The sequence below is a fragment of the Pogona vitticeps genome, chromosome 11 (genome assembly GCF_051106095.1).
Source record: "Pogona vitticeps strain Pit_001003342236 chromosome 11, PviZW2.1, whole genome shotgun sequence".
NCBI classification, from domain to species: domain Eukaryota; kingdom Metazoa; phylum Chordata; class Lepidosauria; order Squamata; family Agamidae; genus Pogona; species Pogona vitticeps.
In genome coordinates this window covers 2,030,440-2,047,142 of record NC_135793.1, presented here as the reverse complement: position 1 = coordinate 2,047,142, position 16,703 = coordinate 2,030,440, and the positions used below count along the sequence as shown (strand labels likewise).

The window sequence follows — 16,703 nt, the reverse complement described above, 5'->3', positions numbered from 1 at the left end:
AAGTCCAGAAATATCTGACATGACAATCTCAAGAATTACTTGCGTAGAGCTGATGCCCCCCCCCCGGGTGGGGGGGGGGAGAGCTTTGGCTGTTCTCTCTTTCCAAGAAAGAGGACTGTGAACATAACAGAGTATGAATGATTGTTTCGCTGAATGGAAAGGAAGTCTTTATGCTCCTTTTGAGGTGTTGCTTTTAAAGCATTAGAGAAGTTGGCGCTTATTTTACCTGTTGGATGGAGGAAATAACAAAGGTAATCTTAACGCATTGATTCTGGTGGGTTATTGCTACTCTCTGAAAAGCTGCACAATGCCTTTTGATTGGCAGCTGAGGAGAGGACCACAGATTGCCCGTCAACATCGCCACAGGAGCGCACAAATTAGGTTTCTCAGACTGTTTGGGTTTTTTTTTTTCCTTTTTATCCTCGGCTGATTATGTTCCCCTTCTTCTTCTTCTTCCTCTGCAGCCTTGGTCGGGTCGATCGGCATGGGGATGGTTTTCCTCTGCTCTCCCATCGTCAGCATCTTCACCGACCGGATCGGCTGCAGGACGACGGCCGCCTCTGGGGCGGCCATTGCCTTCATCGGCCTCTTCTCAAGCTCCTTCACCAAGTAAGGCTTGAAGCTTGGTTGTTGTGGTGCCCTCTCCAGCCAACCTTTGGTTTCAACGCAGTTCACACTTGAATAGCCGTGATGCTGCTTGTCACTCGCCCACCCAACGGAGCCCATGTTTTGTCAGAGAAGAAACAGGTGCTGGCGGGTATTGCTTCTCTTGGTAGTCTTGGTTCTCCTTCTGATTTCGTCTTCATTTGTGGTTGCATCAGGTGATAGTTAATAATAATAATAATAGCAGTACCTTAGAACTGCAGGAGATCCTATGGATCATCGAGATTGACCCCTGCCAAGGAGGCCCAGTGGGGGATTTCAACTCTGGCTCCACCACCAGAGACCTAAACTACTGAGCTATCCAGCAGGCTTCTATCCATTTACAAGAGCCTAGTTTCCTGCAACTGAAACATTTTCGACTTCAGTGTTAACAACAGATTCATTTAATTTCGCACCATTGAATTCATTTTCAGTCCGAATGATTCAAGCTCTGATGACGAGTAAGCTCAAACAGGCTGGTTCCTCCTCTGTCTTTCTGCACTTGCTCCCTTTCCTTTTAAATGGTGGCCAGAATTCTATGCCAGCGTTACAGTCAAATGGTGTAAAGTCCACCTGGCTTAAATCCCTGTTTTTGATAGAATTCTTTTCTCCAAAGAACGAGGGAGCTTTCTCTTCTGTCCTCAACGTTCTGTTCAGAAGACATTTTTAGCTCATTGGCTTGTTGGCTTTTAAATCTCCTTTCTCCTTTTTGTAGACAGCACGAGGTCTCTGGCGTGCCTAACAAATTCTTGGAGAAAGTTAAAATAACCTTAGACTGGCAGAGCTGAGCCCGGACCTTGTCAAGGAGGCCCAGAGGGGGAATCGAACTCCCAACCTTTGGCTACATAGCCAGGGACCTAAGCCACTGAGCTGCCAATCCTGATTTAGGGTGGCTTCTCTTCGTTTTCTAACTGGGAAGCTCTTGGCCAAGCAGTTATAACAAAACAAGGAGAAGCTTGCTTTAAAATGTAGAAATGCAAAGGGCTCCCAGTTCAAGCATAAAGAGTGTTCGAGGTGTATTCCACTTCAAGGCTGGGAGCAGCATTCGGCATTGTCTGTTCAGCCTGCAGCTGCCGAGTTTGACTGTTAGTGGTGGCTTGGCAACCACGTTTTAGGTAACAATGTCCTTCCCTTGGCTTCCATGGAGATCTCCGATATTGCCGGGCGGCCCCGCCACCATCCTGCTTAAGGATGTCGATACTGATTATTTCATTCTCTCAGACAGCAAGCAAACCACATGAAAGTTTTCTTCCCTGCCAGGTGCAATTACAAGAATTTATGGACTTTCTACTTCTTCTTCTTCCCCATTTTGGTACCTTTTTGTTTGGTTAAAAAAATACGGAGACTTTTTTTTTTAAGAGGAAAGGAACAGACAAAACCACGACTCCTTCTTTCGTTCAGAAAACTTTGCGCTTTGGCTAGAATGCAGAGTTTTAAACACAAGGGTTGTTGGGGTTTTTTGTGGTTTTTTGGTGCAGAAACTACTTTTTTGGGGAGGGGGGAGAAGCGCCATGGCTCATTAAAAAGGAAGACGGTTCTTTTCACTCTTGTGTAAGAGCACAAAGTCTTTGAGCAGTTGCCGGGTTTGGGGGTGGAGTGTCTCCATGTGTTGAGACAGGCTTTTAGTGATGGATGTACAAAAATTTGCAAGTATCTGTTACCACTTTAACTCAAGTTCTCACAGCATCTAATTGTGTTTTTGCTTCCAAGATTGCATAAGATCAATTGCATTCAGGGTGGCATGTTGGTGCCCTAAGTTTTCCAATTATTTTGGCCAACAGATACTAAGTTATTTTGAGGCTCCTGACTGTCCAGTCTTCCTTAGGATGTTTTGAGAGGGGTTCCTTCTTTCATGTTTTGGTCCTCTAAAACATTTAATTCTCAGAAACATGTGGTTTTCCTCCTCCTCCTCTTTTTGCCGGTCCATGGCGCCTTTTTCTTTAGACTCAACATTCTATAGGCCTCCCACTTCCATTGTGGTTCCTTCCAGAAATGTTGGCTTGTTACAACTATCATCCTCTGTTTGCTATAGATGGGCATTGTAGTTCAATGCATTTGGAAGTCTGGAAAGGGTGCTGTAGATGGATGGGGGTATTTTATTTACATATCAGGGACTGTGCTTTGCAGGCAGCTTTGTCTATGCTTTGAGTGCCAGTGGACGTCTTGTTGGACTGGGCTGTACCAGCGATTTGGGCTCAGGCAAAGCTGTCCTTTCCTGAAATCTCCTTGTTACCCTCCTAATAATAGCCTTTTCCCCTGTTGGAACAGATTCCATTAGCCCTCTCTTTTCTCTACCACAGCCTGGACGGCCACACTCTCCAGCTTTTAAAACGAGAGCTATTCCAAACTGAAATCATTAATAAGTAGGAAATGCAGCATTAAAAATTTAAAAAAACAGAGGAGGTTTGTGTTTTCTTATGAGCTAAAAAGCAGGGACAAATGGATCGTGGTGTGTTTTGCTTGGCTGTGCCCTGCTAAAAGGAAATATCTGGATGTGTTTTCAGAGGAGAAGGCCATTTTCATGCATTCAGAAACTTATTTTTCACTCTGCAATAGGTTGTTCTGATCCCGATTCGATGTCTGTTTGTTTTTGAGGCTTTAAATATCTGTGGTTTTCTCCCTTGCTGTGGACTGCACATGTAGATTGTCAACAGTTCTCCATGTTGGTACAATTAAAACAATTCGGCCCCTATAGCTTTGAAGAATTTTGGACAGTCTGGTGTTCCATTTGGTCTCTGTTTTTAATATGTTTTACCCTGTGGCTCTCTTCAGAATAATAACAACAATGTGCCGTCAAGTCAGTTCGGACTTATGGCAAGCCTTTTCAGATTTTAGGGTTTTCTGGGTAGAGAGTACTCAGAAGTGCTTTACCCTTCTCTTCCTCTAGGGGGTGCCCTGGGACAGTGCAGCTTGCCCAAGGCCACCCAGGCTGGCTCTACTCACATGAGGCCCAGTGGGGGAATCGAACTCCCATCAAACTCACTGAGCTATCCAGCCAGCTTCGTGGCTCTCTTCACCAGATACCAGATTACAGGCTGTGCCCCCAAGTAAAATATTTGCTGGAACATGATAAAAAAAAAAGAAGCATTAATAAGGCATTTTACCATGACTGCAATAAAAAAACCCAAAATGTGCATAATTTTCTGTAACCTTCTGGAGTACAGTATGTGAGATTATATGTGTACAATCCAGACCAAATTAGCCACAAATAGCAGATTATATAAATACTGTATAGAAATCTGTATGTTGGTTTACAGGTAAAAGTCTATATAATTAGAGAGATCTTTGTGTCACTTTGTAGTTATTTCAGATTTACTTGAGTTTAACTCTTGTTTTGACTCTTGTTAACCAGCCCACTGAAATAAGGGGGGGTTCATGTATATAGCTTTAGTTGGATCCTATTTTATATTTGGAATAAGAGAGCAGACATGATCTTAGCCAAGGAAAACCATCATGCACTTGAAAGGAAATCAAAACATGAGGACAGAACTTTGCTCTCTCTTCGGAAATGCATGCTGTACTAATATTAAGTTATTTGGGATTGTTGTTGTTGTTGTTGTTTTGATTGGGTTCATTAAAGATCTGAAGGAGTTCCTCCTTTTTTGGCGAGATAATCTTTGTGGATAATCTGGATTGCCAGAAAGAAGAACAAGTGGGTCCTCGATCAAACCAAGCCTGAACCTTCTCTGGAGGCAAAAATGCTGAAGTTAATGCCATCCTACCTTGGGCACATCATGAGAAGGCAGGATTTTCTAGAAAGGTCAATGATGCTGGGAAAGGTGGAAGGCAGGAGGAAACGAGGAAGACCAAATATGAGATGGACTGATTCCATAAAGGAAGCCACAAACTTGAGTTTAGAAGAGCTGAGCAGCTGAGGACCGGGCATTTTGGAGATGGCTCATTCGCAGGGTCGCGATAAGTCGGAGACGACATGATGGCTCCGAACAACCACGCTACTGGGTAAGTTTCCCAGGCCCTGCTGTGCACCCTCAAGGACACTGAGCAAAACCATTTGTTAGAAAACCATTGGTTGAAGACCCTCTGGAAGCAAAAGCCGACAGCTAGTAAAGAGGAATGAGTTTGCGAGATGAAAAGAAGACATTCATGCCGGTTAAGCATCGATCTCAGCATTTATTCTTTCTGTCCCGCTTATCTTTGCTTTTCTGAAAGAGGAAGCACAATAGAAGCGAGAAATGGAGGTCTTCATCTGTCCTAACCTTTGTGTTCATTTTTTTTTTACATATGGAAATCCTTTGATGCGCCTTTTCAAAAAGAACGCGTTTGTTCCGTAGTGAAAGGAAGCCCGACGGGAGCCGGGTAGTTCATACTGTATTGCACAAGCTGTCTTGTGCTTCTCCTCCTGTGGTTCTTCTGATATTGCTCGATTCTGGAAGGGCAGAAAATTGGTTTTTAAGGCTTCCTTTGAATGACGGCAGAGCCATTGTGCCCCGTTGTCTCCTTCACCAGCTGAGAGGAGAGACGTGTAAGGAAGTAAATATTATACTTATAAAGCTTTTCTCCGTTCCAAGTCCTCTGTTGTTGTTGTTTTTATTTGGCAAGATAGCCTCCTTCCAGCAGTACGTGTGCTTGTGTTTCTGTGTGTGTGCATTTAAAATTAATGTGTAGTGTTTAAACAGCTTTCTTTCTGCAGAAAATTAGAAGATTAAACAGACAGGGCTTTATTAAGTCCTCTGTTTAAACATAGGCAACTGCACTTTAAAAAAAATCTATTTCAGGCAGCCATTTTGCTGCTATTTTCCAAACCTTTTCCTCCTTTTTCTGAATGCCTGTGGAGAAAATATTGAGAGCCCTGCTCTGCCTAAAATTAATTTTTTTTTCCTGGAGAATTAGTCCAAAATCTTATTATTTTAAGGCTTTCTTCAGATAGTTGGCAAAATCTATAGATCTTTCTTGGTTAGGCAATATACAGGCTGGCCAAGTACATCTGAATTTTATTTATTTATTTCATTGCATTTATATCCCACGCCCATCTAATGCCCGGGGCACTATTTTGTTTTAAACTGTTTTAAATAGAGTTCATGGTCTGAGGTCATTATTTTGTGTTTCTTGTTTTTAAGTGATGCACCGTCGTTTGTTCCCTGTCATGACATCCTATAAATGGATCAGGATTTTGATAGTCTAATCCAGTGGTGCCCAACCTTGGTTCCCCAGATGTTCTTGGACTACAACTCCCAGAAGCCCTCACCACCATCTCTGCTGGCCAGGATTTCTGGGAGTTGAAGCCCAAGAACATCTGGAGGACCAAGGTTGAGGACCACTGGTCTAATCCAGTGGTTCCCCATGTTAGGTCCCCAAACGTTCTTGGACTAAAACTCCCAGAAGCCTTCACCACTAGCTGTACTGGCCAGGGCTTTTGGGAGTTGTAGTTCAAGAACATTTGGCTTATCACCCTAGATTGGCCACCACTGGGCTACTCAATTGGTTTCACAAGAAGATGCTGCTGCTCAGCGGGAACTCTTATGGATTCATTTCTTTCCAACAGGTCCCTCGAAGTCCGTTACTTCACCTACGGCGTCCTCTTTGGATGTGGCAGTTCATTTGCATTCCAGCCATCGTTGGTCATCCTCGGCCATTACTTCAAACGGCGCTTGGGTTTAGCCAACGGCTTGGTGACAGCCGGAAGCTGCCTCTTCTCCATGAGCCTCCCTTTCCTCCTGGAGATCATCGGCCATACCATCGGGCTCTCCCACACTTTCCAAGTCCTCAGCACCCTGATGCTGGTCCAGATCTTCTTGTCTCTGACCTTCCGCCCCATGTTCCCCTCAACCTCTGATCCACACGATGTCAGGCATGTCAAACTGGACAGCCGCACCTGCAGGCAGCAGTGTGCCTCCCAGATGAGGAAGTATTTCAACCTGAGAGTGTTCAGAAAGAAAACCTACCGGGTTTGGGCTTTCGGGATTGCCACGGCTGTTCTTGGATATTTTGTCCCGTACACGTATTTGGTGAGAATGTCAGGAGGCAGGGGGAGCTGGAAGGCTGGGGTGGGCGAGGTGGGTGGTGGCCATGTTTTGGTCAGAGGAGGAGCAAATCTGTCCAGGATTTTACTCACTATATACTGTACATAGAAAGAGGTTAAGCTTCAGGACCCGGGACAGCTCCTCTCTCTCTCTCTTTCTGTCTCTCTGAGCTGTCCCAGGTGCTGAAGCCTAACCTATATTCCAGCTAGTGTGCTCCCTGGTCATGAAAACTGGGTATTCTGGAAGCTGTGATTCTGAAAAGTTGCTTTTCCTATCTCTGATTTCACTCCACCTGACTTTTATTCAGCATATATATACAGTGGACCCTCGATTTACAGACGGCTTCACTCACAGACTTTTCGAGTTACAGACTTCCCTGGCTGCAAAATTTAGGTTCGACTTGCAGCCAGAGAATCGACCTACAGACCAGGAAAAAAACCAAAGTGGAACAAAAACGGCCAGGTATGGATTTATCGGTTTTCAATGCACTGTAGGTTAGTGGAGCCTCGACCTACAGACTTTTCGACCTGCAGCCACTGTTCCAATGCGGATTAATTCCGTGAGTCGAGGGTCCACTGTATATGTAAAATCCCATTGAGCTGTCCCAATTAAGTTCAAAATAAAAGTCAGGTGGAGTGAAATCAGAGATAGGAAAAGTGACTTTTCAGAATCACAGCTTCCGGAGTACCCAGTTTTCATGACCAGGGAGCACACTAGCTGGAATATAATTGCAGCTTTTTAAAAAGAAAAGGTAAAATTTCCCATCTCTAGTTTGGATCAGGGGAAGAAAACCACCTTGTCTCTTGCTTGTACTAAACTGGGGGTGGGCAGGCATTCAGAACCGAAGGGACTGACCTTTGATGAAGACGTTTCAGGACAACCATATGAAAGAAAACAAGAAGCCACTTTGATACTGTCTCGGATCTAAGCCTGGTTGGCTGACTTCTTCCTGCTCCATGATAGTGCCAAGGCTAATTCTAGGTTGCCACCCAAAGAAATTTCAGAATTATGTGAGCTGGTGCTTCGGATCCTTTCTACGATAAGTGTTGGTGAACTTGTTCTTCTTATCAGTCATCAAAGTAACGATTTGAATATTACTCCAGTGGGAAGCATAAGGGCCGTTCTATGACTCAAACCTTGATAATGGCCTTTTGTCTCAGCAGTGCCTTCGTCATTGGGCTCAAAGTTGAGAGAGGCAGTATTCTGCTGCAGTCGAGTGACTCAGGAAGCTATCAGATGCTATCTCCGATCGTCTGGCTTCTTTGTTCAAAGAAACCAGATGATCCGAGATGGTCTCAATCTCTAGGCCCTTTTCTATCATTAATATATTAAAGCATGATGATGATGATGATGATGATGATGATGATGATGATGATGATGATGGTGATGGTGATGGTGATGGTGATGGTGATGATGATGGTGATGATGTTTTGGAAATGTCCACTTAGAACTACTGTGAGGATGGAACAGCTGCCCTGAACCTGCAGAGCCCACATCTCCTACTAGGCTTGTTGAGGCTTGTTCAATGTAAAGTGCTGTCAGAGTTTGTGGGGGGGGCAAATACTTCCTTTGAGGATTCTGGGTGATGTAGTTTCCATAAAGAACTTTTCCCAACCTTTGTGTGCATGGTTGTAGGGGAGAAGCCAGTGGCTCCAGTGGAGAACCAATCTGAGGAGCTCTCCATGGTACTGACCATATTTTGGGAGTGGGACCCAGCAACTTTGATGGCTGTTATAAAGTTCAGGCTAAAACCCAGAGCAAATTGACTGCCCCTTCCCATGTAATTGGGGTCCACCCCTTCTCCTAGCTCAAGCCCTTGAGCCAGCTCCTGATCTTCAGCTACGGAGTGGTCCACTGGCTCGTTGGTGTCACTCATAGCCCAGTGCAAATGCCAAGCCTGCTGCTTGGCCCAAGGATCCAGCAGATCCGAGGGGGCTTTAAGTGGACATCAGAGTTGCTTTCCCATGGAAGCAGGATATCCCTTATTTCCACCTCTCTTGTTTTCTCAGGTGAAATACGTGGAAGAGAAGTTCAAAGACGAGAAAGCATGGATTGTGCTGGTGTGCATGGGGGCCACGTCGGGGGTCGGCCGTTTGGCTTCAGGACCCATTGGTGACCTCATCCCCGGGCTGAAAAAAATTTACTTACAGGTAGGTGGGGCCTGCCCGTTCCATCACTGCGCTGATTGATTACCCCACCTCCCTCCTAGGACGTGAATATTTCTGTAGGAGAACCAATGGCCACAATCTGGTTTATGATTTACTCTCATGCTTGGTAAATTGTCTCAGTTTTGGTGGCAAATCGCCTGCTACTCCTTATACAGACTCTGGTTGTGTTGCTGGAGACGAGCCTCATGGCGTGACCAAACATGGACTGAGGAATGGAGTCAGCACCTCCTCAACGGGTGGGTCAGTTGCCCGCAAGGCTTATTCCATTTCCCTTATTCAGGGTCAAATTGCCAGCTGGACTCAGGCCTGTACTTCACACCCAAAGTGGACAGACTGCACCATCCAGATGTGACTGGACCACAAACTCCATCATACTTACCCGATGGTGAGGACTGCTGGCAGTTGCAGTCCTACAACGTCTGGACCCATTCTGTTATTCCTTTTCTTGTTTATTTACAAAAAGATTGTAAATTCTTTGTCATTTTCATTAAAACCTGGTTACCCACCTCAACTGTTCCTGAATCGCACCAGTGATACATCGGCCGCTGGTTGAGAACCACAGAAAAACACCACCTTACAAATAATTGCTGAGTTTAAATTGTGCTGCTACAGTAATTGTAAACCATGACAAAAATTCAGAGAGGGACTATCTGTGGGAGGTAAGCTCTGTTGGAGATGGCACTTTATACCTGTAGGAGGAGAGGTGGATTGAAGGAGAACGAATTCTTATTGTGGAAACCCTGACTGAAATCCTGTTGTGGAGCTCTGCCTGCATAAGGGGAATGATGCTCTGGGCAGTGGTTGGAGAACAGAAGGAGTCAGCCAGCCCTGCTCTAAAGCACCGTTTCTGATTTCCAGCCTGTTATGGGGCAAACCACATGTCACGGAGAAGCACACTGTTTGAAGAGAGCATTCCTTAAGCACTTACAATAGCTGATTGTTGCAGCAGGAGTTTCTCACACCTCCCATAGTTTGCAACTTCATTCGCTTGTTTTGCAATCGGCTGCTGAGAGGGAAGCATGGGCTTCATTAGCAGATACGATTGCTTGAACATAAAGGCCAGCCAGAACCACATCCTTGAATTCATTGCTTCTTGCTTCTCAGGAGGGACTATCCCTAATACCTACTTTGACCCCTATTCCTCCTTAATTGTCTCTCCCCTTATCTGAGTCTCCATTCCTGCTTTCCCTCCACAGGTTGCCTCGTTCATAGTCCTGGGGATCATGTGCATGATGCTCCCACAGTGCAAAGAGTTTTGGGCGGTCATTGTGGTCTGCCTTTTCCTCGGACTTTGCGACGGACTCTTCATAACCATTATGGCCCCCATTGCCTTTGAGCTGGTCGGGCCCCTGCAGGCTTCGCAAGCCATCGGTTACCTTCTGGGACTTATGGCTGTTCCAATGACAGCAGGTCCCCCCATTGCAGGTGAGCAACCCCAGAGAAGATCACGAACCAATTTCCATTTGCAGAGGCGAAAGCAGCAGAAAGACAGAAGGCCATCTCCCTTGCATCCCTTCCAGCCTAGACTCGAGTACAGTGGGGCACAGAGGGAAGGTTCAGGCCCTCTCCAGCTGCCCACCTCTGCCCTAGAGCAGTGGTTCTCCAAATGGGGTCACCCAGATCTTCTTGGACTACAACTCCCAGAAGCCTTCACCACTAGCTGTGCTGGCCACAGTTTCTGGGAGTGGCAGTCCAAGAACATCTGGGGACCCCAGTTTGAGAACCACGGCCGGAGAGGACATGAGATGAAGGCAGTCTTTAGCTTGAAAGCAGGCCTTCAACGGGACAGAATTGCTTCCTTGTTTAAATGTAGCAAGTCAATCAGTCCCGGTTTTCAAGATCCCGAAGCCTGATGCACCCAAGAGGCAAATGCTGACACCATGAATGGGACGGATCTAAGATTCATTTTTGGCTCCCTTTCTTTGGCCTCTAGCCCTCCTACATAAAATCAGAAGATGCCTTCTGCCTTTTTTTTTGTATTTTAAATTGCAACCAGCTTCTGATGGGTGAGGGTAAAGATGCTGGTTTTTCTACTAGAACCAGGGAGCAGATCTGACTCTACAGGAAACTGGAGGCTGTGGGAGATTTCCTGGGTTTACGCCTTGCAAAGATGGGGTCCAGGATGAGTCTAATGGCGCAAAGCTAGCTTGCGGGTGGTGGGGGTGGTGGCTGGGTGGGCTTTGCAATGACCACGCTTGAAAAAGCAAAGCTACTCTTTTTTGTTTGTTTGTTTGTTCTAGGGTTTCTTCGTGACCATTTTGGGACTTACCATTTCGCCTTCTACTTTGCCGGAATCCCTCCGATCGTCGGAGGCCTGGTGTTGGCCCTTGTTCCCCTGATCCATCAAGGACAGCTCAAGAAGAAACGGCTGGATTCGGGGAAAGATAAGATGCTGGTTTCAGAGACGGTTCTGAACGGAGAGCTCCTTCCGGGCTCGCCGGCCATGGAGGCCCACATCTAGAACCCTCCCACAACCTTCCCTGGTGCCAACCAGGGATAGAAACACAGGGAGGGGGAGAGAGACACAGACAGAACCACCAGCATATCCTGACCCCCCCCCATCTGAGCCCAGCACTGCTTCCTAAGCAGAATCAGGCCTTTCCATTTGTAGGTGGGAAGGGCCCTGCTCATAAAAGGAGGACCTTCCGGACTATGTGCAGTTGGTTTTCAGATCGACTTTGTTTTCCCTTTGGCTCTTCCTTGCAGGGGAAGTTTTGATAGTACTCTTAATCGGTTTTCTCTGCCTTGATTTTACTAGTTGACAGAATAAGGAATTACGCCTAGGTGGCTGTTAAGATATATATATTTTTAATAGATTACATTGGTTTCCTCCCATGCCATGTTTTCCTCCCCGGCAAAATAACAACAGCGAAACAAGCTGATTCTATAATTGTGCTTAGTTATTTTGCCTCATAAGCGGAGTTTCCTCTCTCGTCGCGCTGCTTTGGGAGTTCATTTTGTCACAGCCAGATTCTAAAACTGACGTTTGAGCCCCATCAGGGAGGCAACGAGGAAAACAGCAGGTGTGGATGAGTCTGGAATCGTTTCTCTAGTCAAACACGTCCTCCTCTTGTCCACAACAGTTACACTGACCACCATCCCATCTCCCTGGCATTTGTGTCTCCAATTGACACGAGCGGCTTGGTTTTAATACAAAGCTCCTCCGTCTTACATTTCCCGCATTGAACTTTCCATATCTTGCAACGTCGCTCCAACGAGAGAAGAACCCAGCCACTGATTGACCAGTCCCTTTGGGAGATACTGGCCCTCTGAAGTCCTGAAATGCTCATGGTGGCGAGTTCAGAGTAGCGTCTACATCCATGGTTGCTCCACGTGATGAATGCCCATTTCAAATCCAAACACAAGGAGAAGGGTCAGACTCCTTCCATCGTGCCTTCACAGCTTGGCAAAGTGTATCTTCGTGTGTTTTTTTTTATCTCCCCCCCCCCCCAGGTTTCGTAATTCGTTCTTTTCCAGCCCTTCTTTCCAATGTGAAGTTTTTGTAAACGGCCAGATCTGCAGTACCGTGCCATGAGAAACCAAGGGGACCTCCACAGATGATGCTTTGGCCTCCCACGGTTCCAGAACGGCACCCAGCCTTCTTCGTTTGGCCGTTCTAGGAAGTGTTGTTTGGCATCTGTGTCGATCCGGCATTAATATATATACGTTCCTTTTGTACACGTTCCATGGAAATAATATAGCCAACTAGGAAAGACGGGCCATCGTATTGCCAGCTCCCTGAGCTGTGAGTTGTATGTGTTTGTAGATTTCTCTTTACTTTTTATTTGTTGAGGGGTGGACAGCTTTCGGTTCTGCAAGAAACACCCTTGATGCAGTGGATCACCTCGGAGAACGTGGAGAGGAGAGAGGAGGAAAGCAGTGGTTTTGGACAGCAGCTCCCCAAATAACCCAGCCAGGGTGGGGGTCTCTGCCTTGTTTCAAAGCCAGATCGCTACTCCCAGAAGCTTCCTAGACTAGACATTCGTATGTTTCTCAAGAATACGTTTTCCTGGCAAGGTGGCATCTGAGGGCATCACCCAAAGCTTCCTGGCGAGGCAACATTTTGGCAAGAATCCAAGGCTGCATCCGGCTTGGAGGCCTCCAGGTGCCGATCCTGCTCCGTAAGGATGCTCGGGCCTCAAATATTCATGAAGGCATCATGAAATGTCAACATTTTGGAGGCCCTTTACAAGGAGACCAATGATGGGAGGGAGACTCACAAGCTTGCCCTGTCTCCCTTGTTTGGGTTCCAGACCACCTGAACTTCTAGTTCAAGCTGCCTCTCTGTTTTGGTCAGCATCTTTTTGTCTAATGATGAGCAGAAGAGGAGGTGTCCACACTGGGAGGCTTCCCAACACGCAAGGGGCTGTGTGACCCATCTTGTATCCTGTGCACAAACAAGCACGGGGTAGGGAACCGGCGAGGGCAAGAGGAAGAGCGATGGCTTGGCCCCTTCCGCTCTGCATGTCCATGAGGAGATACAGGACCAGGAAGGAGGTTTTTGAAGAGGAGGAAAGCCAGCCTGCACTGGGCAACAAGGGCTCTTAAAATGCAGTGTCAGTGAAGAGCTGAAGAGGGCAGGGATTTGAGCCGTGCATTTCAAAGCCTCTCCTTCCAGTAGAGATGGCCTTCGACACCCCCCCTTTTCTCTCTCTCGTTCTGATTGTTCCACATGGGGTAATCACACCGCCTCCTTTCTAAGTTGTAAAGATTACAAGAGAGTGCAGTTAAGTGCTTTGAGCATGGAGAAAAGAGAGGACACTATATAACTACATATAATTATGATTTCTGTTTTCTCATATATCCTTGGGCGGCTTTTTAAGCTTTGCTCTGAGATTCTGCATTCCATAGACTGAACTCTCTACCTACGTGCCCCCTTTTCTCAGCAATTCTGAAGTGTTACCTCCATCTTTGAAGCCGATCCAACTGTTCCCCGAAGTCAAGCCATTTCATCCCTGTCAGGCATCTTCTTCCCGTTTGCCTACCTGGAATCAACCCAAAGATCGTACTTCCTGTTACAGGTCTCTCTACTCTTGTCCGCAACATGTTCTACCTATTTAACGTAATGCTTTCCTCTCTGAATGGAAACCTCATGGCCACCTGTAGTATCTTTGTACCTGTTGTGATCCTCCCTCACCCCTCCCTCCCACAACATTTGCACACATCTAAAGGCAAAACCCAGCTGCAGTGTTCAATGGGTTCCATCTGCGATTTATTAAATTGCCATCGGCTCCAGAGATGAAGGAAGTGTTGAAATCGAGGTGAGAGGACCGTTGACGCCTCACCAGGAAGCGGTGAATCAGGAGAGATTTGGGGAAATTGGGCGTCTATTAGTAAATATTTTGAAATTGACACCTCTGGGCAGTTTCTGTGTCGGCAGTGCCAAGGGGGTAACTGGCAAAATTAAAGAGAAACTCAACTGCTGCTAAGAATGCTTATGAAGTTTTAATACGGTGGTCCCTTGTTGGGGTGGGTGGGGAGGATGTGGTAATCAATGGTGACACTTACGATGGATACCAAAGTTTTCATTTTGTTCCAGAATATTTTGATGTGTTTAAAATTTGGGAAGGGGGGGAAGGAGAGAAAAAGAAAGAAAGTTGGTGATACGGGAAATGGCAGTCCAGAAATAACATCCTTAGCATCGTGTTTGTTTTCTCCAGAACACAAGATGATTATTCAGAACAGGGGTGTCCGTTTGATTCCCCTTAGATAGGCCAAAGGACCTTTGCACTGAACCCCTTAATAACCTCCCTCAGTGGGCAAGGCAGTCTGCCCCCCCCCAACTGAGGCCCTCTTAGATTACAGCATCTATCATCTCCAGCCTGTATGGTCAATAGATTGATGCTCTCCGAACTAAGCCAGTGTGTTAAACATCAACCCTGGTTTGTGACTTTGGTGAGGAGCAAGCCAGGGAGCTGGTCTGACATAACACTAAACCAGCTTCAGGTGGAGATTTCCTGGTTTGTTTAGCCACGCCTATTGGGAGAGAGCACGGAGTGCAATGGCGTTGCTCATTCACAGGAGGCCAGATTTTTGGAAAGCAAAGATAAGAGAGGGGAAAATCTGGGTTACTGCGCCATGTGAACCAGGCTGGTGTGATGTTCCCAGCTTGTTGTATAAAGCAGTGGTTCTCAAATTGGGGTCCCAGATGTTCTCGGACTGCAGTTTCCAGAAATCTTGCTGTGCTGGCCACTGGTGTAAATAAGTAACATGTTGGAGAAAATACTTTGAAGCTTTCCCCCCTGATATTCTCATCTGTTTCTCCATGTGGGCATCTCTGCTCAAGAACACCACAACAGAACAAGCAAGCAAGATCTAGTAAAAGTCACCGCAGATACTGGTGGGAACTGGGGAAATGGACTTCTAAGAAGTAATTTGTTCCTGTTACTTATTACAGTGTTTGAAATGTAACTTGTTGCTGTTACTCATTACAATGTTGAAAAAATAATTGGTTACATTATTTGTTACGTAGGGCGTTCATCCCTTCTTTCATGATCTTCTGTTCTTTTGGGAAAGGATTAAGAGTGAGATCAGAGGGCGAGAAAGGTGCATGTCTGATTGCACCGGAATTCGCAAGAGGGAATCTCCACAATGGGGGACTCGCTCCAGGCCAGCCCCTAAAAGACGTAGCCTTAGATGGGACCAAAAATGCTTCTGCTTCGGTATGGATTGGGGTCGGGCTGGAGTTCAGCTCTCAGCAGGAAATCGCTCTCACTAGACCGCAGTCCAAAATGCAAGCTCTTTGCCCGTGGGATCACACCCTAAGACCGACAGAGGGATGCCATAAAATTTGGGGTCTGGAAAAGGGAGAAACAATAAAAATGCTTCTTAAAAAGTCCTTAAAAGTATCATGATTTGGATTCTTGCCTTGAGCAGCGAGTTGGACTCCATGGCCTTATAGGCTCCTTCCAACTCCACGATTCTAGGATTCCAAAGGAACTAGAAAACACAAGCCATTGCATGAATAAAGTAATTTCAGTCGGACACATTATGCTATGTTGAAAAGCAAAGTTGCCATCCTTGTGTTATGCAAGAAGGCAGTGCCTGTAACTATACCACTTTGAAGCCATTCCAAGCACTGGCCGGTTGAAGGCCACAATATCTCTTTTTGAGAACCAATGGGTCTTGGTTTTCCTCTCCTGCTTGTGGACAGCTGAGGAGCTGACCGTTGCTGGAAAGAGGGCTCTGGAATCCGTGGGCCCAAGATCTGAACTCAGGAGGTTCTTCTTAGCATCTTCTGTTCTTTTCCGCAATGTCTTCTCCCATGCCAACAAAGTTAGATGAGAGTTGGCGAAGACGATGTACTTCCTTCCCCAGCCTGAAAGGCAGCCTTCCCTAACCAGATACGCTGCAAAGATAGCAATTATCATCAACCCCTCAGTGACCCTGTTACCTGGGGATAATGGGATTTGTAAGCCAGATCATCAAGAGATCATTAGCTTGGAGAGCAGTGCTTAAAGGCATAGATCAGAAGACATGTTGAGTAGCTATTTATGTCAAGCATTAATTACAATCTGCTCAGACCGCTTCCAGTCACTCTTATAGAATATGTACTCGTGTGTTTATTTACTGCCCTATATCTACATAACGGTTTGAGGACCAAAAAACATATCCTGGAGGCCGTCATTTGGCCTCAGCGGCATATTTTTCTTCAGAAGAAATATGATCTCTATTTCTTAAGTGCCTCAAGAGCAGCCACCGGGATTGAAAGGAGTTTGGGGGGGGGGGAAAACAACAATCACAACCTCTTTTAAGACGGTGCTTGGTTAAGTCGGCATCTCTGCTGTGGACCAAACGGGCAGGACCAAGGTCTTCAAACTCATTTTGGGTCTTGGCCCTATTTTGCTTTTCATCTCTCCTCGAGTTCTTGCCCCTGTGGCTGGAACGAGGTTCAACGTTTTGTTCTTTGGCG

General features: G+C 46.2%; 1 protein-coding gene across 2 annotated transcripts in view; it reads left to right on the top strand.

The window, feature by feature from the left end:
• Positions 1-15,239, top strand: part of SLC16A2 (solute carrier family 16 member 2) — a 76,490-nt gene extending 61,251 nt beyond the window's left edge. For both annotated transcript variants that reach the window (XM_072981263.2, XM_078380682.1), the window contains exons 2-6: positions 465-609; positions 6,146-6,608; positions 8,633-8,773; positions 9,988-10,216; positions 11,032-15,239. In XM_072981263.2, the coding sequence (XP_072837364.2) occupies positions 465-609; positions 6,146-6,608; positions 8,633-8,773; positions 9,988-10,216; positions 11,032-11,252 (1,199 nt within the window). In that variant the 3' untranslated portion in view covers positions 11,253-15,239. The remainder of the gene's footprint in view (positions 1-464; positions 610-6,145; positions 6,609-8,632; positions 8,774-9,987; positions 10,217-11,031) is intronic.
• Positions 15,240-16,703: the final 1,464 nt, after the last annotated feature.